The sequence below is a fragment of the Scardinius erythrophthalmus genome (assembly GCF_964197995.2).
Source record: "Scardinius erythrophthalmus genome assembly, chromosome: 24".
Taxonomy (NCBI): Eukaryota; Metazoa; Chordata; class Actinopteri; order Cypriniformes; family Leuciscidae; genus Scardinius; species Scardinius erythrophthalmus.
This window is the reverse complement of record NC_138244.1, coordinates 14,862,565-14,886,446: the sequence shown is the minus strand read 5'-3', so window position 1 is coordinate 14,886,446 and position 23,882 is coordinate 14,862,565. Positions and strand designations below refer to the sequence as shown.

At 36.7% G+C, this 23,882-nt stretch overlaps 1 protein-coding gene across 1 annotated transcript; it reads left to right on the top strand.

Annotated features, from left to right (window-relative positions):
- The first annotated feature begins 1,710 nt into the window (after positions 1–1,710).
- On the top strand, positions 1,711–22,546 carry LOC308685232 (uncharacterized protein). The gene is made up of 3 exons (XM_081356899.1): positions 1,711–1,797; positions 2,546–2,697; positions 20,422–22,546. The coding sequence occupies exons 2-3, from the start codon at positions 2,613–2,615 to the stop codon at positions 22,203–22,205; spliced, it is 1,869 nt and encodes a 622-aa protein (XP_081213025.1). The 5' UTR covers positions 1,711–1,797; positions 2,546–2,612; the 3' UTR covers positions 22,206–22,546.
- Positions 22,547–23,882: the final 1,336 nt, after the last annotated feature.

Sequence of the window (23,882 nt, the reverse complement as noted above, 5' to 3'; positions counted from 1 at the left end):
AAATCCCAAATTGCATTAAAATCTGTTCCAATTTCCAGATGATACTAAATCAAAGTACTTTTTGTATATAAACCGTCAATTGAATATAAAAGCATAAAACTACCAATCTAGGACATATATCTATCATGGAAAACAGTTTGATATTTGGTCGCACCACATGATATTTTCAAATTCAGTCAAAATTTACAGGCACAGAATTGGCCACCTAAACAAAACAAGCTAGCTTCCCAAAAAACTATGACATTTATAAGAAAAATATATATTTGTAGAAATAACTTTAATATAATTTTTTTTTTAGGTCATACCACATGACATCCAAATGTGGCAACTAGCCTACATACCAACCATTACAAAGGTTTATTTTTTTTCCAATTTGAGAGAATTACAAACCTGCTTGCTGCTTCCATGGGTCCTTGGTAAATTGGTATATGATGTAACTTCCTGTGTTTGAATAGTTTCAACATAAAAGTCCCAAAATGGTAGTTCCTTGATGGTAGCACCACATGATATTTCATAAAATGGACATCATCGGGCAAAGTTTGTTTGTATATTATTATGGAAATCTAAATACAAATGCTTTGAATTTTTTAAAGGATTACAAAACATTTAGGAAATCATGCCAATAGTGCAGAAAATAAATTTTAATAAATTAATTTAAAAAAAAAGAAGTAATTTCAAAGACGTTTTCAAAACATATGGCCGGATGGTCGCACCACATGATGTTTTGACACTTTAAATAACAAAAAAATAACAAATACCTAAAGTTTTTTGAAAAGTTAAAGTGAGTACATATGGGAGAGGTAATTCAAATACAGTATTTTTATGCATTTAAAACGTTTTTGCCTGAAAAAATGAAATCGGACAGAAAATTTTGGCGTCACGTCATTGACCCTTATACAATTTCCTTTTAATGTTCAATGGTTGAAGGGTGAGAAGATTAATGTCATCGCATTGTGACACATTTTTAACGTATTACGCTCATAGAGCGAGCCTTTCCACTGATTGTTTACAATATAATGGAAGCTACACCAATAATTTGCGCAAAGCGTCATGGGGCAGGAATAATGTGGAGATAAAAAAATTAATGACAAAGTAAAATATTATATATACAATACAATTAAATACAAAGATTATGATGGAAAATTGTAACAACTTAAGATAATAAAAATATAAATGACAAAATAAAATATTTAAAAATAATAAATCTAATACAAGTATGTTGTGACACTTAACATTAAAACATTATGGATAAATGACAAAGTAAAATAAAAATGTTAACCCTTTTGTTGGTTTACTTATTTCAACTAACAAACTACCAACAGTGAACTTTAAGGAAATTATTAATTGTTGGTTTTATTTCTTTATCTTAGAAAGCTTATAAAAACACAGACCAAGGTAGGAACTGGCTATTGCTCGCCCCAATAAAAGTTGAGTTTGACAAACCTTTTTTTTTCCTTTTTTCTTTTTTTACATAAGTAGCCTAAATATATTTTTTTGCTATGATCTTTCATAAAAACGGTATCAAACTAAAAAAAAGAAAGAAAAGGATCCTGACTGCTGATGTGGTTTCCGCTCCCATTAGTTTTTCCATTTAGACCGAATTACCCTCACAAAGAATTCAACTCTGAAATCATCTCAAAAGGTTTTTTTTTTTTGTTTGTTTGTTTTTTATTATTATTATGTGTATGTCTATGCACGGTCTACGCACCCGTATGTGATTGGATATCCATGACGTATGACGTCATAAGGATGCGCCACGCTCCTGCATCTGATGTGAGTCGTCTGAACAGAAGAAAGGTTTGTGGCTTATTCAGTGTAACCCCCTCAGACAATTTAGTAGTTTTTACAATAACTGTGAAATGAATGAATAAATATTGGCCATTATTGAGCGTTATTTTTTATAAGAGAAAAGGTCCGCCTCATTTTGTTCTCTATATCCTGAATCAGCTTATCGTAAACGTGAATCAAGTCACTGGCAAATAGTGATGGAGCAACAGAGCTTTTGAAACTCCAAGTCAGTTGAATGATTTGTTTTCCTAGTGTTGCCAACCCTTCACTGGATCGTCCCGTGTTAATGGCATTAAAGAAGCGTTTCGTGTGAACGCCATACAATTACTAAAATCAACTATGGGTTTATTACAGTAAAATTGTTGTAACCATGTATTTTTTTTTTTTTTTTTTTTGCTGATTGATTACCATTTGTATAATGGCTGGTCGCTATACAACTTTATTTTCCAATAAATTTCCAATAAAGAACTACAATTGACCCTTAATTTTCCTTGTTGGCTACCCTAAAAAATATTCACCCAATAATTATCTATTAAATGTGATCCACTAATCATTAAATACCAAATGAAAATCATAAGGAACAAAGTTAAGTGTCTGTACAGTTTGTCTTTATTAATTGTTAATGCTAGTTTCACCCTGACTGACTCCCTTACCAGTGCGCTGACTATTGAACTAAGGACCTGATTGAGACGCACCCAGAGGTTTAGTTTGGATTTATTTTACTTGCTGTTAATTATTTTCATCTTTAACATGACAGATTGCCCAAACACACCGGAAAACTCCTGTTGAAGCGACTGAGATCCATGTGACACGCTATTATAACGATGGCGTTCATTAAAGAGGAGAGTGAAGATATAAAGATTGAAGAAACATTCAGAGTGAAACAAGAAGATACTGAGGAACAAACAGGTTGGTTTCATTCTCAAAGCTGAAAAAAGAGAACTCAGAACCCGTCTTGTAAACTCAACTTTGTTTCCAGACAAACTGATTGAAAACACCTGCGTACTGCGCACCTGAAAGTATTAACTTTTACAATGAAATAAGATTGAAACACATTAGTGTGACTCTACATCTATAAAATGTAATGTGAAAATGCAGGACTGCTGTTTTTATGTTTTTCATCTTTTTGTGCGATGCACATGGAAGCTAACAACATTCACAATCAGGAACGTATCTATGACAAATAATTAAATACACAATCAATACATCATACATCTTAGGCCACATTTACACATAGCCGGGTATTTAGAGAAACGAATATTTCTCCCCCTCCGTTTTCAAAAATAACATCGTGCACACAACATCGTTTTCAAAAAAAGTTGTCGTTTACATCAACCCGCATAAATACAATGGGCAGCAGTGTAGGGAGAAGGATAAAGCCATGCAAGCCAATCAGAATCCTCAAAATCGACAACAACGATTAGCACGAGCGACTTCCTGTTCCTTTCAAAACAACAGACATGGCGCGAGGTTCGTTCGTGTGGACAGACAGCGAAGCAAATGCAAACAGGCCAAAAGCGTTTGCACAAAAGTAAAAATGAGTACCACTTTAACAGCATCCATGATCAAATAGTAGCCAGACAAACTCTAAACATAGGGCGCTCACATGACGTAAGCATTTTCTGGCGCATAATGTGACGTTTGAGAACCTAAAACCCCGTTTCTCCCAGTTGACACGGCAACACATAACCGGCGTTTTCAGGAATCTCCACTTTGGCCGGAGTTTTTAGAAATAATCGTTTTCTGGGATAAAAACGGCGTTTTCGTGTAAATGACAGGCCAAAACGCAGGGAAATATCTGCGTTTTCCCATCGTGTAAACGGGGCCTTAGGTGTGCAAAATGATCAAGATAATTTGAGAAAAACGCTTTAGATGTCTTTTGATGACAAAGGTTTCTAATCGAAAGCAGTGGGTTACAAGCAATGTCGGCAAATAGACGCTAGAGGGCTTTTCTCGTGTCTGTATTTACCTTATTTTTAATGTAAGAGCAGATACAGCCATTTGTAACTTAAATGTGTCAAGGCTTCTGGTTTCATCCACTTCCGAATATTGTAGCTGTACAAAAACCCACCGTTGTGCTGATTGATATTACAAACTGTTATTTGTTTTCATATTTAAATTATTATCATAATCATAAACGCACTGGTTTGTAGTGCAAATTATTTTACCATTTACTGCATTCAGTTATTCTTCCAGTTGTTTACCTATTTTGTAATTAATCAGAAGTTCACGCACTTTCACAGAAAATAGCTTCTATTCTGTATATTTATGCAAAATAAGGCCCAAATTATACTTCAGCTGTCCATGTTCCACAACGGTGCGTGTACAACAGTGTATGCACAAGGTGAATGTTGAAAAAAAACAGTTGTACTGCGCATGTGTCGAACTCGTCCATCCATGCTCATTCAAACAGTTTTCTTTTGAAAGCTGTGCGGATACAACGAAGAGGAACGCAGTAAATGAAGAATACTTGGGCATTAAAGGTGCAATGTGTGATATTTTAGGATCTATTGACAGAAATGCAATATCCATAACTATGTTTTCAGTGGTGTATAAAGACCTTACTTAATGAACCGTTATGTTTGTATTACCTTAGAATGAGTCATTTATATCTACATAACCGCGGGCACCCCCCTTCTATATGGGGGGGGTGTGGCCAAGATGGCGCTCTGACTGTACGTACTTTTAAGAGCTCTGCAAAGTCAAACTAATAATTTCGATTTGTAGTGCGGTAAGAAAAACTGTTTATCTTTCTTTTGGTGCATACGAGACTTTTACTACGATTATAATGACTGAAAATAGGAAAATCTGAAAAAAGAAAGAACAAGAATGTAGGTCAAGCCAAAGCTAATCCTGCTAAAGCTACATCGACAGAACAGCAAGTTTCAAACAAACTTTTGAGTGACAATTTACATGATTACCTCGAGTCAGAAATGGATTGTGCCGATATTATCGCCTCTGCCTGAAACGGCATGTAAGTCTCCTGTTATAAAACAGCGGAAAATAGAAAGCACTGATACCACTAATGTCCTCTCACAACTCAAAGAACTTTCGATTCTAATTAATAATTGTTGGAACGAATGGTGGCGGAGAATGCACGAGCGATCGCGAGCGAACGAAAACACCAAACAGATAGCCGACGTGAAGACAGCTGTTGAGTTTGTATGGTACGCTCGGTGTAACGAAGACACAAGTGAAGAAGATTGAGGCGATATCACCTGAGCATGAACAGCGTTTATCTCATCTCGAAGGATACACACGTCGTTGGAATCTGAGAATCTACGGGATCCCTGAAAAGGAAAGGGAGGATGTTCGGGAGAGGGTTATCCAGGTCTGTCAGCAGCTTTTACCAGAAGCAAAGGACAAACTTCCATACACTGTCAATACCGTACATCGACTTGGGCGTAAACAAGCGAGCAACGACAAGCCTAGAGGGATCATATTTCAGTTTACCTCGCGCTTCTACTGTGATGCCATTTGGCGGGCAGCGAAGGACTCTCCTTTTCTCAGGAATAACAACTTTAAATTGTCCTTCTACAGATAGAGAAAAGAGGAACAAACTATGGCCTCTCGTGGACAAAGTGCGGCGGGACAACAAGCGGGCGTACTTTGTAGGAGGAAGGGCTTTTGTGGATGGCACCGAAATTTTTCCACCAACCTGAGTTTCCTTCTACGATTGTTTGTTTAATTGCTTCACTATGCAGTAAAACTGCACTTTTGCTGATTCAGGATTTCTATAACGAACTAGAGTTCATATCCACGCGAAGCAACTACGCCCTCAAGTCAGCCATTTTGTTACCTTTGAGGTTTAACCCTGTTTATGACATTTAACGTTGCACTTTATTAAAATGTCACTGGGTTTAATTTAATAGCCCACATAATTTGCTGAACAAAACGAGGTGCTCTAGTGATTTTTGTTTGTTTGCCACATGTTTGTTACGGGTTCTCATATAACCTACTTCTGTTTTGAAGTTAGTATTTTGTGATTACGCCAACTTTTTGTACTGCACTACATCAATATACTGTTTTTATTGTAGTTTGCTGTGCTCATATTTATGCACATATTTCTTTAGTCCGATCTCAACGCGTTATTTGTATTAGCTTAAATTTAAAATTTTCTTTTTCTTTTTTTTTCTCTTCCTTTTTTCCTTGATGGTTCTTTCTATTCACTCACTTAATGTCAGAGGGCTAAGAAACTTTACTAAATGTAAAGCTATATTTTTGTACCTTAAACAGTTTAATTCGGATTTTTATTTTTTACAAGAATGTCATTCAATCAAAGAAGACTTTAGTTTTTGGAGATCACAATGAGGCTTGGACATGTGGATGGCACATGGAACATCAAGTTCAGCTGGACTTTGCATTTTACTTCATCGCTTTAAGGGGAAAATTCTGTTTTCTGACTGTAATCCGAGTGGTCGGTATATTTGCCTCCTACTTGAAATCTCAGATATGATGTTTATTGTCACAAATCTTTATGGTCCTAATCAACAAAAAGACAATGAAGATTTCTTTCATCGATTGGAAGAACGTATACTTTTATTGTTAAATAACTACCCCAACTCTTATTTGGTTTTCGGAGGAGATTTCAGTGTGGTTATGGACAATAATATTGATAGATGGTCCCCAAAATCTAATAATTCTAATTCCTACTTAAAGATGTTCATGCAAAGATTTTCTTTGGTTGATAACTGGAGGGAATCTCATCCATCTTTAAAGGTATTTACTATTTACATGTAATAAGTCTTTCTCCTGCCAATCTCGCATTGACCTATGGCTTGCTTTCTAAAGAGCTGCATAATATTTCAACTGATATTATACCTTCACCTTTATCTGATCATAAATGTATTTCTATTTGCATCCCTCTTTCAACTACTGTTATTCATCTAGTACTCCCTCCTATTGGAAACTTAATAACTCAATTCTTGCCTATGATGCAAAACAAAATTGATGAAATTCTAACAAATTACTGGAACAAAGCAAAGGAAGAAGATAACTACTGCAGTAATTGGGAGTTGGCTAAATATGAAGTCTGTAAATATTTTCGAAAATTCAGTAGTGAATTAGCTAAAAAGAGGAAGTCTAATGAGAGTAATGTTATTTGTAAAATTGCTAGTCTTTTAGGTAAAAATGTGGAAAATATTACTGATCTTGAAAAAGCTGAACTTGCTGAACAGCAACACCAATTAGTAGCCTGGCTAACGTCAGACCAAGTCTCATTTGAGACTTGGTCTGGGAACCACGTGTTCATTTTCTCGTATTTGAGGCGTGGTTTACAATGCCCAGAGCCGTTTATTGGGCGCTATGAATGTCTATCAAATGCGCCTGTATGTAGCTCATAGCCAATCGATTCAATTATACAATCGATTTATTTTTTACACGATGGCGTTTAGCGAATATTACCGTTTGTGCAAGATAAACATGAGGGTAGAAGGTAACGTTGAGTCTGATGCCATGTTGGATCCATGGATATAAACAAACTGCTTCGGTGTTGTCATCGTCTTGATGCTCCCTCCCCGTTCTGTGATTGGTTCCCTTTTTCAGGGGAAAATTTGGTCCATGGTGTCCAGACTGCCTAGCAGCGTGAATAAAATCGCGCTGCGAGCAAGGCAGTATGGGGAAACCCAGGCTAACCAATTAGATAAAATATATAAATATAAAGCTGAAGGAGCTTATGTCCGATCACGCAGAAAGTGGCTTGAGGAAGGTCAGCAAAGCTTGGCTTATTTTTTTCGTTTAAAAAGACAACAAGCTAAAACTAGTAATATAAGTAAACTCATGATTGATGGAGTATTAAATGAAGATCAAAAAGTAATTGGAAAATTCTGTTCTAAATTTTACACAGATTTATATCCATCTAAATTTTGCCAACAAGATGCGACTAATTTCTTCGAGTCTCTTCAGAATGTACAGCAACTGAATAGGGTAGATAAAGAATTGTGTGATGCTCCTATTACCATGAATGAGATTGTAGAAGCAATTAATTCATTATAAAATGGAAAATCTCCTGGCACTGATGGGCTCACCTCAGAGTTTTTTAAATTATTTAGCAAAAAAATAGCACCATTTCTATTAGAGGTTTTTAGACAAAGTGTAGAGAAAACATTTCTTCCTCCCACCCTATGTCAAGGAATAATAACCCTAATTCCAAAGCCAAATAAGGATCCCCTTTTCATTGATAATTGGCGCCCAATCACTCTACTAAATAATGACTACAAAATAATAGCTTAAGGTTTGGCCAAAAGACTAAAATGTGTCCTAAATTCCATTATTGATGAAACACAGTCAGGATTTCTGCCAAACAGACATATATCAAACAACATACGCTTAATTTTAGATCTATTGGACTACTCATATTTACTCTCAAAAGAAAGTTTTTATTTTATTTTTAGACTACTATAAAGCATTCGACACATTAGAACATGAGTTTTTGTTTCAAGCACTAAATATAATTGGTTTTGGTGACTCCTTCTGTAATATGGTCAAAATGCTGTATATGAACAGTAGTAGCTCCATTAAGTTAAGTAACGGTACCTCTCCCAGATTCTTCTTAAACTGTGGTGTTAGACAGGGATGTCCAGTATCTCCCTATCTTTTCTTTATTGCGACACAATTTCTTAGTTTACACATCAAAGCAAGCAATCTAAAAGGCATCAATACTGGCAATACAGAGATAATTATTAATCAGTTAGCGGATGATACTGCTCTGTTCATAGAAGACTCTCTGCAAATACCAGCAGCCTTAAGTACTCTTCATCTCTTTTCTAAAGCCTCTGGCCTACATCTAAATCTTAATAAATGTGAACTTCTTCTGATAAAAAACAGTATGTTCTCTTCAATTTTGTGGTATTGCAGTTAAAAACTGTGTTAGATATTTGAGTATAAAAATAACAAAATATAACTCTAGATGGTCTGACTGCTAATTTGGACCCAGTTATTATAAAAACAATGAAACGCCTTAACTGCTGGCTGTAGAGAGACCTTTCTCTGAAAGGCAGAGGTTTGCTTGTTAACCTGTTAAGCTGCACCAGTGCGTCGGCGCACTGAAGCGGTTTTTTTTATATATAGCTCAAAGTTACTATCAGATTTAATGTTATACTTCGACAAACTATACATCATTAAAAAGATATAAGACTCAAGTTTCAGTATTTGACCACTATTGTATTCTGAGAAACTTATAGCGACAGTTATTTCTTAATTTGTGTCAGGAGTTATGAAATGAAAAAATGAGTCGATACCTTTAATATGAATTATGCGCGTCAGCCGCTTTCATTCATAAAAAACTCCCGTGCCGTCGTCATGACAGCGATACACAAAACAACGTCCCTCAGGGCTTTAGCTCAAAAATGTGCAGATTTGGAGAAATATTGATATATTCTCATAGATTCACATCATATTTCTATAGACAGGAATAATATTTATTGAATTTATACCCAAATGCGTCGATGTAATCATTATGAGCGCTTGCATACTCTGATACTGTGTTTTCAATTCATACCAATAGCCTGAGGGCGCTATATGCACAATAAATGTCCATATATGGAACATGAAGAAGAGCCATGATCATGTGACATTCCAGGACGTCACTGGTACACACAAAGCTACAGAGTTCGCGCTGTAAAATGCAGATACAGATGTTTTGAAGATAATAAACATGATTGCAATGATATTTGAGTTACCTGTGTTTTCCAAGCCATGCCAGGTATTTTCATATTAATAGATTATATTTATAATGTAATGCTAATCTATATAGACTATCATTGTGCAGAACAGTATACAATAGTATATTTTCTGTCTGATTTTTTTATCTGAAGCCAAATTAGATTACAGAAGATTATTTAAAATACTCCACTTGCGTTTTAAAGTAAGTTTGGAGCACAAACATGGTTTTAATCTCATAAATTGTCATGTATTAATGGTGTGCTAAGCTAACATGCTAGCTCCCTAGGTGCACCTGCAACCTAGAAGTTATACTTTTATGTTTTTTTGAATGCTTACTGAAAGTTTCTTTATTCAAGAATGTTCTTTATTCTTTATTTAAAATGTGAGGTGAACTTTGAGAAAAGAATTTAGGGATTGAAACCCAATGAATAGCATGTGAATAGCCAGTCGTTAGTAACTATAATGCAAACAAAAGAAATGCATATTTCGAGCCATAACCAGGCTGGAGAAGTGTGAATGTGTGCAGGGGGAGACTGAGACTGAATGGGGATCGTTTGCACCACAAAACAATAGAGACAATAAGACTGAATGGATGACTTAAAAGATGACTAAACATCAGCAGCATTTTAGCCTCAAATCAAAATAAAGTCAACTGACATGGTCTTGAAAAACATTTCACTAAATACAGAGTTTTGGACTAATTATCTTCAGTTTTAAACATAAAATGTTTAGACATGTGGCTTTAGCTGTAGTGCATTTCTAGATTGCTCCAGGGCCAACTTCAATTTTATTTTCATGAGGATGTTTCATTAAAATTAATTTCTAATAACTTTACAAAACTTTGAAGCTATTTATAACAATTTTTGTCATTATGACAATAATTAATTCTACATTTACAATAAACTGCCAGGTGTCAGCTTTCAAATGAGATCATACTTGTGCTTTTAGTACAAAGGGTTCATGAACTGTATCTGTTTCAGTTTGGGTATGTCATTTCTGGGGATTTTTCAAAAGTGGGGTTGCAGCTTAACAGGTTAAAGCAGAAGGTTTGTCTCGCCTTACTTATGCTGCTCAGTCACTGTACATTGATAAGCACACTTGTAAAATTATTGATGGAATCTTAGTCAATAGCTTTGTTTTGTGACAAAACATCTTATCTCAAATGTGTGTCGTTTTGGAGAAAAATGGTAATAGTTTTAGGAGAATCTGTAGTTACTGCCTTTTTCCTTGGTATGGTGCCACGTTTTTGGTAAGTAATACAAAGCAAGTTTACAAAGCAAGAATACAGTAACTGCAAAATAGGAGTAAAATATCAAATTAAATATGAGGATTGATATGTACAAAGAATAAGCTAATATAAAGTAACAAAACAGCCACATGTCCAATAATCTACCTACAACTACTTAGGCTAAATGACGGGATAACTTTAAAGGGACAATGTGTAGCTTTTTAGGTATTTTATTATCTAAAATCAATATTTTTATTCATAAATATGTTCTTAATGGTGTACAAATACCTCTGCCAATGATCTGACTTATCCTCGCAAACGAAGAATTTATTATCTTTATATACATGGGACGGGTAGGTCCACGGAGGCTTCCATGTAGTTCCGCCATCTTGAAAAACTATAATTGCAGAGAGGGACAAAAAGTACTAGGCCAACGCGTTTCCACAACGCGTTTTCGTTTAGAGCCAGCGTCACGTGACTGAAACCAGGAGAAACGGAGGAGCAGAGAAGAGGCGCTTTTCACTGCCCCGGCAAGTTTAAAAGGCTGCACTGCACTGTTATTTATAATGGAGGATCATACAAATGCTGAGTCACAGGATAAGGAGTCGTCGAAAAAGTCCAAAATAGACCGTAAAAGGAAACGTGACCGGAGATTACAATAAACAAGGGTTAATGTCGGGATAGCTAATGCAGGAGAAAGCTTTCAAAAGAGACCCTGAAGTTGCCTGCTTTCTTCTCGACAGGTAAGTCAATGTTACGGTCTTAATTACAAGCTTTTTTTCATTGCTTGGTTGTGTACTTTATTATATAGACAGTAGAACATTTATAGTTAAAAGTCAAACAGGCTCTTTGACGAATAGCAGCTATTGAGTAAAGTAGAGAAGGCCCAAAAAACAAGGTTGTAAGTTTTGTTTGTTCAAAACTGTAACATTTGTTTGTTTGTTGTGTCAAGTTGCAGTTTGTTTGAAATAACAAACCTGTTCACCAAGGAAAACTCGATGAAGTGCTATTATAAGACATCCTGTCATAGCTTTTTGGTACATAACGGCAACCGTAGATGCAACACACATTTGAAAAAGCGAGGCGCTAGAGAGCATTATTCGTTTGAATGCAAAATACAATTTCACCGCTAGATGGGAGAAAATCCCACACAATGTCCCTTTAAAGTCATTTTTCTCAGTTCTGCACTCTGCGTAGTTACTGCCTTTTTGCTTTGTAGGGCAGTATATCGATGCATCGTCCACATCTGAATCGCGATGCAATGATTAGTTTCAACACTCTTAACATGCGCAGCTTCATTACGTTGTACGTCACACGCATCACACACATGACCAGTGTTGACCAATAGTGAGCCTGCTACGTGTGATGTACAACACAGAAGCGCTGCGCTGTTAAACTACATGAACTCACTCGAGGCCCACAGAGAAGGAAATTAATAGTTGAATAAAGTCGTTATTTTTGTTTACTTTTTGCGCACAAAAAGTATTCTCGTCACTTGATAAACTTAAAGGAATAGTTCACTTTAAAATGAAAATTCTGTCATCATATACTAACCCTCATGTTGTTTCAAACCTGTATGAATTTCTTTCTTCTGCTGAACAGAAAGGAAGATATTTAGAAGAATGTCAGTAACCAAAAAATATACTATGGAAGTCAATGGGACCCAGAAACTGTCTGGTTACTGCAGAAGAAAGAAATTCATACAGGTTTGAAACAACATGAGAGTGAGTATATGATGACAGAATTTTCATTTTAAAGTGAACTATTCCTTTAAGTTCTGTCAGGACCACTACCGTCAAATACGATTGACAATTAGCATATAGTTTGGATTGGTGGTATGGTTCCGTTCTGGGCGAGAACTCCCTGTGCATCCATGCAGCCTAGCATGGATAAGAGCAGGGAGAGCAGCAATAACCCCCCTTTGGGGTAAACAGAACAGAACCAACATGAAAGTTTGCAAATATATTTAATTCAAGATTTTAAAGTACAACATAATCAAGAATTTATTCTGATTCAAAGGGAAATCAGAATGCCAAATCCTGACTGGGCAAGAGGAGGAGCTGGGGATGGAGGAGGGTAATTAGCTCCTGAGAAACGCGATAGCTGCTGATAATACTGAAGGAGCTTATATATGTATACGGTGATCGGCGTTGTATTCCTATAGGTAGATGTGGATCAGCTGAGGGTCAGCTGATGCGAGCTTGACTAATGCGACCTGCCAGAACTAATGCTATGCTTGATATTGAGCCACTGTAGTCACTTGGACTATTTTAACGATGTCTTTAATAACTTTTCTGGGCGGCAATTTTAATGCCTTAGAAGCCTATGGAGGAGTGATCCAGCTCTCTGATTTAATCAAAAATATCTTAATTTGTGTTCCGAAGATGAACGAAGGTCTTAAGGGGTTGGAACAACATGAGGGTGAGTAATTACTGACAGAATTTTCATTTTTGGGTGAACTATCCCTTTAAGTTGATGTGTACGGCTGTCTGCCAGAAGCTAGTTATTTTAGTTGATAAAGTTTTAAATATGGATATTTCTCTTACACAAACCCATCGCTTCACTTCAGAAGGCCTTTATTAACCCCTGAAGACGCGTGGAGCACTTTAATTATGAATAGATGCACTTTGATGGACTTCCAAAGACATATAGCCATTCACTCTCATTATCAAGCTTGGAAGAGACAGGACATTTTTTAATATAACTCTGATTGTATTCGTCTGAAAGAATAATGTCATATACACCTAGGATGGCTTTAGGGTGAGTAAATAATGGGCTAATATTCTTTTTGGGGAACTATCCCTTTAGGTGAACGTAAACATAAGAAATAAACTTTTTCTGTGAATGAAATAGTTTAATTAGATAATTTAGATAGTTTAATCTGAAAAGCACTGGTTATTTCAATTATATGTTTGTTTTTATTTATTTGTGCTTTTGCTTGTTAATTGATTATTTATTGTATTTAATTACTGACCGACCGTCTTTTAACAAAATGTAAACTGTATGAGTTAACCCAGGGGTTCCCAAACTTTTTAGCCCACGACCCCCATGATAAATGCGCTGCTGCCCCGCGACCCCGCACCTGAAAATTTTAAAATTTGAATGCTGTTCATAAAATGCAAACATATCTGCAATGCACCCATCCAGATTCAGTATTTATTTATACAATAAATGCTAAACTGGAATACACAAATGTAATGTGTAAGACGATTTTAATACAAAAATGAGAAAATAAATCAAGATCACTATGTTTAAAACAGACTTATTTAAATGTCTAATTCTACAAACACACATTAATATCTTGCCTTTGTTCTAAAGCAGAACTGACCGATAACTTGATCAAACAGAGAAGACTATTTGCATTTTTTTAACTATGAAGAGGGCAGTATTTCAGAGGACATTGTCACCCAGTTACATTTCATTTGTTCAACTGTTTTAAAAGACTATATCAGAACTATTTTTATTAAACTATGACCGAATTTATACCATAACAATATTTACTGACAAAAGACAGAAAATTTTCACTAGCCATAAGATTCTGATGTTTTGACCTCAGTTCATGTGTTTAGTTACTTTGATACAGCAGCTACACACACAGCTGACTGTATGGCTAGAAAGTATGTTACATTCTTAATACAATAAGAATTGTGTTACATTTCCCAATATAAAAACAGAATCAACACACAAACCTGCAGGCAAAACTAGAGTCTACAGAGACATAGCCTGTGTTAAGCCTGAAGGACCCCCAACACTGCACGTTTTCTTTGTCTCCTTAATCAAACACACCTGATTCAACTCATCAGCTCATTAACCCATGTGATAATGAGCTGATGAGTTAAATCCGGTGTGTTTGATTAGGGAGACAAAGAAAACGTGCAGTGTTGGGGGTTGTGCAGAAGAGGACTGGCTTCTTTGATTTATATAGTTTGTGGATCGGTAGGTAGAGCTCACAGCGGGTGATCGGTCAGAATCACGCTAGATTTCTTCATTGGAAGTGTTTATTGAATTTACAACTGCATGATTGAATGCATACATTGATGTGTGGTTTTGTAAAGACGCACACAGAATAAAGCAGTTGTATCAAGGCGGGTTGTAAGTCCGTGCGGTTAGCGTACACTACTGCGGGTCCTCATCCTTCACCGAAATCCAGAACTCGTCCAGCGTTTTTGAGTCAAAACGTGTCCTCAAAGTTCGATCAGATGAAAGTTCAATCAGCGTGTCCTCCGTGTCACACATCAGATGGTTTGCGGTGGCAGTGAAAGAGGATCGAATCCAATCGTGTTTTTCTTGCGTACCTTCCTCTGGAAAGTACTTGTTAAAATGCTCCAGAAGGGATTGGAGATGGTCAGTAATAGACTCCCTGACAATATTTACACTCAATGTATTTTCCTCGAGGAATTCGTCTAATTTGGTGAACATGTCTATGCGCCCAGTTTCCACCCGTTCTCTCCAGCGCTCCACTTTGCGCACAAATGAGCATTAAGACAGGATGCTTGTGTTTTCGCCCTGCAGTGACATGTTAAGTCCGTTCAGTTTTTCAAATATAGATGACAAATATGCCAGCTTTGTAACCCAGCCAGGATCAGTGAGGTGCTCGGCGAGAGGAGATCTTTGGTCAGTGAGGAAAATGCGCACCTCATCTTGCAGCTCATACAGACAGCTCAGCACATTGCCCCACGATAGCCAGCGGACTTCTGTGTGGAGCAGCAGGCCCTGGTGCTCTGATCCCATTTCATTGCAGAGAGTTGAAAACAGTCTCATGCTAAGTGGTCGTGATTTAATGTGATTGACCATTTTTACTGCAGTGTCAAGAACATGTTTTAACTCAGGGTTCAGTGTTTTACATGCGAGGGCTTCTCTGTGTATGATGTAGTGAGTAAAAATGACATGAGTTGCCACTTGCAGGACTCGTGCTTTTAAACCATTCTTTTTTTCCGAGGATTGTGCCTGCACTATCTGTGCACACTGACAAGCACTCGCTCCAAGAGAGATCCTCTTCTTTTAGATTGCAGTCCAGTTTGTTAAAAATGTCCTCACCAGTGCACGTTCCCTCCAGCGGCACGCAAAACAGCATTTCCTCGTTAAGCTTCCCCTCAAAAATGTACCTGACAAAAACTAGGAGCTGGGCGGAATTGGATATGTCGGTGGACTCGTCCAATTGTAACGAATACTTCCCTCCTTTCACTGCGTCAGTGAGTTGTCAGAGTTGTCAGTTGTCAGTGAGTCCGACTCATGGCTATTTCCGCTGGCTTGATTAAAGTTTCACCTATCGTGTGAGGCTTTTTAGTCTGTGCAATTAAATATGCCACTTCATAGGAAGCCCTCTGAGCTTTAGCGGGGATTGTTGTTTGTGTAGTTAGGAGTTTCTTTTGCCCTTGTAACTCTCCCTCTTTTCTGCGGAAAAACTCGATAGGTTTAGCAGCGGGATTGGGATGTTTAGTGTTCAGATGTCTTTGCATTTTTACTGGCCTAAGATTCTTGTGAGCAAGGACTTCAGAGCACACTACACACTGGGGATGTTGTACTCCGTTTACGACCTGACACACAAATCCATACTTAATAAATTCCTCTCTGTATTTTCTTGATTTGGAGTAAGCCGGGTCCGAGTGATGGGCTTGGTGGGCTCCACCCTTTAGCAGAAGTGGAGGGCATTTCTTGTGGCTCACACTCACTGACCTCCGCTGCCCTCTCGGATGTTCCCTCCGCAACTGCAGTCTTCGCACCATCAACCGGCCTCACCTGTGGCACATGTGACTTTTCTCCCCCTCTTGGTTTTTCTGTTGTGGATATTAACCACCGTTTCATTTTAAAGCAGGTATTATTTGTTTGTAGCCTCCAAACACCTTTAGTTTTAGCAAACAACAGCGGGACACGTTGTGTTGCTGCGTGTGATGTACGTAACTTGATTGTGAATGACGCTGACGTAATCTCGCAATGTCTGGGATAAAATTACAAATTGAATTAAAACATATATTATATTGTTAATTTGTATCAGACTTTTCTGCAAACACCATTTAACAAGTATTGAATTAAATTAATTGCAACAAAAATATATAGGGCCTTTTTTTTATAGAAATCATCTCGTGACCCCTGCGTCGAGTTAGGCTAATAGTTTTTGGTGTCATAATATTATTTATTAAGGTTACATGATCAAAAACAATTAAAACAATAACTATGTCTGTTTTGTTTTAGTTATTTATTAATTTTTTTTGGGTAGCACTGGTGGGGTCAGTGAAAATTTGTGCAGGGCAAGTAAAAATATGAACCACAGTAGTCCTTAGCATATATTAAGAAACTTTTTGAAAAAACAGTGGGCAGTTTAACTACACTGGACAAATAAGGGACTACAGAATAACTATCACAAAAATACAAACAGTCATGGATCATCCATTTAACAACATACAATTTTAAGAATCAAACATATTTAAAATTTTTGAACTGGGTAATTTATGTAAATTCACTTACTATTTTGTCTGTAATGTGAAGTATCTTATTCAGGGCAGGACTAGATACATTTTTTTTAATGATGTCTATTGTTAAAATAGGCAGGTGGATGTAAACTAAGGATCTCAACTGTATATTTTGGTCTTTATTATTGCAGTATTATTATTTTTCCATGCAGACATGATTAATCAACAATAAAATGTATTGCCGATTATTTTCATTATCAATTTTTTTTTAAATACATTTGTAGTTATCAAGTAACTATTAAAGCTACACTGTGTAATGTTGTAAGTTGATTTTTAGCAAAAAACATTTTCATACATTTTCATTAATGTGCAATCACTTCAATCAACTAATTAATTATTCTTGTAAGTGTATAATCTGCAATTTAGAATACATACGAGCGAGTCGCTCGAAATGGCGGACGCCATGTTGTGCATCCATCTTGAAAATACATTAGACAAAGAGGGACATACCTGGAAATTCAAGCTTCGCCTTTCGCGTTTTTACACTTAGCCCCCAGGGTATTTGTAACTTACAGTAAATTTGAGTAAAAAACAACCATGCATATGTTTAGCTGTATTTGACTCTTCAACCCTGTTACCCTAGTCTCGACCCCGTCACACCGACATTTTTATTAATGATTTTTGTTTTTAAGTTTATGAATAAGTAATTTAATGTTTGTTGAACTTAGTCAGAAATGTTCAGAGCAATCATAAGACTACTGATTTTTGTTCAAATTCTGAAGTTAAGCTACATCTCTGATCAAAAATGATAGGGTTGCTGTCACAAAAAGTGCCCATTTCAGGCTTTAGTATAGCATAAGTGTAAAATTATATGTAAATTTTATGGTGCATGGTACAATTTCTGGTATAAGCTACGTTTTTTTTATTATTTCAATTCAATGCAATTTTTGTGATTTTATTTAATACTGACTAATTTGGATAAATATTAGGTACTCAAGATAGGCGTAAATTTTTCTCAAGAAAAAAACAACTCACCTAATGCTGTAAGCATACAGACTGCCCTATCAGCTGGCAGTATTTTTTAAGGTTAAAAATAACTCAAATTAAATATAATGCGTTTTTTTTTATTATAATAACAACTTTATTTAATGATATAAGTAAAAATATAATAAATATGTAATATAGAACACATATTTAGCTAAATACTCTCTATAGCTCTTTTTTTTCTTGCCAACTACGTGCTATAGCCCATATTATGTTCATTAAATGGCTTTCCTGAGGTAATGGCTTTCCTGAGGTAAATGTTACATAATTTTTCTCCATGTTATTGACCTCTTCAAGCTGATAAAAAACACTGATTGATCGATATTATGTATGAGGAATATACATTTTGGTAAGTTGTAGCCTACTACTGTATCTTTCAACAGTGTTTGTGTTTTTTTACTATTAGCTAGTAGAGATGATCGGTTCACGTGCGCTAGGGATCTGTCACGTAACATTTACGAACGCCAAAACGGTATTGTTTGAATATCGTAATAAAATTGACAGAATCGTAGTGTTGAGATTCTTTTATATCATAAAGTATCTTGCTCTGTCTAGTCTGTCGGTCTCCGTGTCCTCTTTGCTTCGCGATTTTTCTGTGCGTGACAAAATGGATGTGTGGCTTGAGAGCGTGTGAAAAGTGTGGTCTCGCGAATGTTAACATACAGCAAGTCGAATGAGGAGAAGCAGAGTTGGGAGAAAGAAAAAAGATGTTAAAATCCCGAAAAGGATGTGGAATTTACGGGATACATTAAATAGGGAAACCAGGGACCAGTAAGTTATGTGGACAAATTTTCCTGTAAAATATCCCGTATTTTAATAACTTACTATCATAAAATTAATGTTAGCCCTTCCATCGGACCTTTCAGTCTCTGTACTGTTGTCCTGTTACTACCCCCTAGCCCTTCCAGCGAAACAGATGTTTTCAAAGCATCGTTTTGCTTACTTGAAGGCAACCTTAGCGTGATATTGGCCTTTTTTTAGATAACAGCGTGGTTGTTGTGAGAGCACGATTTCACGCCAATCTGTAAGCAAAGTCACGTTAGACCTAGCTTCACAACTGGCTTAGTTAATGCTGCAGTTTTGCAGAGGGATAGCAACAGAAAGATGAATGTTGAAATTATAATTTTTCGGGATATTTTATAGGTAAATACTAAAACGGGAAGACAGCGGGAAAAGAGCTCAAATACGTGAGAAACCCGGAAAAAACGGGAGGGTTGACAGCTACTAACTACACTTTTTTTTTGCCAATTTTGTCCACATACTGGTCCCTTGCTTCCCTATTTAACGTATCCCCGTAAATTCCACATCCTTTTCGGGATTTTAACATCTTTTTTCTTTCTCCCAACTCTGCTTCTCGTTGACTTGCTGTATGTTTACATTCGCGAGGCCATCAACATGGCCGCCACGCCAAGTATGACGTCACAACGCCCAACCCCTATCAAACCTTTGTGGAAAAAAATGCAAAAAATACAAAATGGATTCGTCAAGCAGTGAGGATGATTTTGTTGCCCTCTTTCTTCTTAAAAAGAGAAAAAGAAAGAGGAAATATTGGGTCCATCCAATCCTGAGATTGCGCAGAGAGGAAGAAGAGTTTCACCTCCTTATCAAGGAGTTGTGAAATTATCCCGAGCGATTCAAAATTTACCTCAGAATGTCAGTGGAACAGTTTGATGCTTTTCTAGCGATACTGGAGCCACATATTAAAAAGAAGACCACCAATTTCTGTGAACTAATCGATCCTGAACAGAGACTGGCAGTATGTCTAAGGTATGGACACACACACACACACACACACACACACACACACACACACGGCCGCCGGAAGCGCTGGGCAGACAGCTGTATACAGGTTATATTTTGTACCCAAATAATACATGATTAGTTTATTCTTTTTTCTAATCCGATCGAGAGAACATGCAAACACTTGATCGAATTGAAAACCGAAACTGGATTTTGTCGTTCACTTGTACGGTGGCTCTGAATTGTCAAAAAAAACTCTCAAAATACTGGCTGTGGATACGAAAAACGCAGAAAATCGAACCCGATCCGAATTTTTTTATTACGGACGAAAGTTTCGTAGACAGTGTGCAAGCGTGATTGACATAACGTGAGGTCGATTTTTTTTTTTATGTGCGAAAATTTCGGATGCGAATTTCGGACTTGGTGTGCAATGGCCTTTAATTCTTAAGCTATTCAAAAGAATGTTGAGGTCTATGTTTTCAAAAGATCTAATAGCATGTTGTTGGTTTTGATGGTAAACTGGAGTTAACTTGTCTTTTTTTGCTTTAGACCTGATAACACTGAAAGAGGAGAGTCAAGAACTGAATATAATCGAAGAGAAAGAACAATATGAGAAGCATGATGTCAAAAATAGAGAAAAATCCATACAGACTAAAACGAGTTTCTCACGAAAAAGAGCTCAGAAGACAGGAACTGGAAGCTTTTTCACCTGCTTTCAGTGTGGAAAGAGTTTCAAACAACATGACAGCCTTCGAGCCCACATGGGAATTCACAATGGAGAGAAGCTTTTCACCTGCCAACAATGTGGAAAGAGTTTAAATCAAAAACATGAACTTGGACTCCACATGAGAATTCACAATGGAGAGAAGCCTTACAAATGCGAACAGTGTGAAAAAAGTTTTATTCACAAAGGAAGCCTTAATTCCCACATGAGAACCCACACTAGAGAGAAGCCTTTCGCATGTGACCAGTGTGGAAAGAGTTTTTCACAGAAGCACGTCCTTAATTCCCACATAAACATTCACACTGGTGAAAAGCCTTTCACATGTGACCAGTGTGGAAAGGGTTTCAAACTTAAAGTAAGCCTTAAAAACCACATGAGGATTCACTCAGGGGACAACCGTTTTACATGTAATCAGTGTGAAAAGAGTTTCTGCAATAAAGATAGCCTCACGAGACACATGATGATTCACACTGGAGAGAAGCCTTACGAATGCAAAGAGTGCGGCAAAAGATTCACACATAAAGCACTCCTTGTTTCGCACATGAGAAGACACACTGGAGAAAGCCCGTTCACCTGTGAACTGTGTGGGAAGAGCTTTGCACGAAAAGGAACTCTTCAGATTCACATGAGAATTCACACTGGAGAAACACCATTCACATGTGATCAGTGTGGGAAGAGTTTCAATCATAAATCATCCCTTCATTCACACATGATAGTTCACACTGGCGAAACACCATTCACATGTGATCAGTGTGGAAAGAGTTTCAATAATAAATCAACTCTTAATGCACACATGAGAGTTCACACTGGAGAGAAGCCTTACACCTGCGAACTGTGTGGGAAGAGCTTCACACAAAAAGGAAATCTTAAGAATCACATGACAACTCACACAGGAGAGAAGCCATTCATATGTGTTGAGTGTGGAAAATGTTTTAGACGTCATTGTGGCCTTAATTTACATATGAAGATTCACTCAGGAGAGCAATGTCCTCATTGTGGAAGGAGATTCCCAGACAAGAAACGCCTTGACAAGCACATAATAATTCACACTGGTGAGAAGTGCCAGCAGTGTGGAAAGACTTTCAGATTTAAAGGATACCTTAAGGTTCACATGAGAATTCACACTGGAGAGAAGCCTTTCACATGCTCTCACTGTGGAAAGAGTTTCAATCAGAACACAAGCCTTCAGGTTCACATGAGACGTCACACTGGAGAGAAACCTTATAGATGTGTTCAGTGCAAGAAGAGTTTCACATATCAAAGAGACCTGAAGCGTCATTTGCAAACTCATTCTAGAAAGAAATCGCAGGGCTCTAAATGTGACAAAAAGTCTACAAAAGTCTACAAAAGTCTGAAGTCTAGAAAAAGGAGCAATTTCAAAAATCACCTGCACATTCACTCTGAAGAAAGACAATTTGAATGTGATAAGTGTAATAAAAAATGTATTTTGCCATCACACTTACAGATACATCTGAAAAGTCATGCAGATGTCAGACGTTATTTTTGTTCTTTGTGTGGAAAGAGATTTAAATGGCTTGGTCATTTAAAATGGCACCAGAAAACACGTATCTGTGTGAAACTAAGGCTACGTTCACGTAATGCTGAATGAGGGACATATATTATAGTGTACATTCATGACCATTTACATTCTTCACCTCTTTATAACTTTGCCTTGAGACTTTTTTTGGTCATGTATATATGAACTCCCGTGGTTGCACCTCATCATTTGCTTTAATATAGTTTAGTTGCTCTGAAACTTTTTTTGTCCTAAAGTGTGCCTTAATTGTGAATCTTTTTCTTTTCATAATACAATGATGAGCTCACGATGAACAAAAACTTGTTGAAAATGAATTGCACCAAGCAGTCCTCGCTGTAGTTACAACATTAAATCACAGCATGCCACAGGAAATGTGTTCAAAAGCATCCACTACAAATACTTCCATTAAAGTTCATTTTAAAAAAAAAATAACTTCTGGATAATTATTTCATATAATTTCAGTGTTTAACTCCTTTAATAAGAGTGGTATATTTCATCTAAATGTGGAAATGGAAAGATTCAAATGGAAAAATGAGTTTAAAATTATTCTTTCTTTCTTCACTCCATCAATAAAAGAGTGTGTGTACTGTCTTGAGAGTCCGCAAATATTTATGCTAGTTAATTTTTCTTTATAAATCCCTGTGTGTAGAAAATTGCATACGCACATTTCTATGCCCATTTTGTGCATATGCAACGTTTATACATCAGGCCCCTGCTCCAGAGCAGATTTTATTCTGGGTTAGAGATCGCAAACCAAAACTGGATCAATCAACTGTGAGCAAAGTGACATATCTGATGCAGTAAAGCCCCTCCCCCTATATCTCTCACTCCAAATTAAAAACAGTTTCTGGTGAAAGAATTTTAGAGACAAAATTGTTAGGTTTTTTTTGCTGCTAATTTATAGGAATTGTAATATAATATCTTAAGAATGAATTTAATTGTCAGTTAATATTAAACTTTGCATTAAAATTTATATTAATATATGTAAATACAAGCTTTAATACATAATATTTTACATATATATTAATTGACCAAGCTTGCATGTTTTCTTCTGAGCTCTTTGTGAACCTATATAAGTTAAATTCAGTCGATTCATTTGCACTGAAATTGTAGATATTTTCAGCTGCCTTCTCAAACTTTTGCTGCCACAGCAGTATTTCTTCCTCCTTTGTAAATGTTTAAGTTCATGCTACACTTTAAAATTATCTCCTCTTCTTCAATTGAGCCAATTCTTGTGAGAAGTGAATTTAATTTGGGTTGGACCCCAACAGGGCCGAGCTCTCTCCCTTTCTCCAACATCCAAATGGCCCCCTCATGGAGTTTAGATATTTCAGTATCACAGTGTTGACAAATCTGCCACTTCTGGCTTGAAACATCCACATTCACTGACCCAACTCCTTCATTTTTGATCTACTTCAATATCTCTTCAGAATCAAAGTGTTTTTTTGATATACCATACCAGGAGCACAAATCCTTGTTGAGCACCAGTGCTGTAGGTGCTGGAAGTGAACTTTCCCAGCCTCACAAGCTTCTGTCTGTCTGTCTGTCAGGAAGTTGATTATCAAATGACATATGGAGTTGTGTACAGAGAGCTGGCTTATTTTTGTCAGGATATCAGTTTCAGACTTGCTTCCCCAACACTGTTGATTCATCCACGGGTCATATGGGTCATTGACATATTCTTACTATATCAGTTATATCAATATAGCCTGATGTCACATTAAAAGAAATGATCAAAGACTACTATTT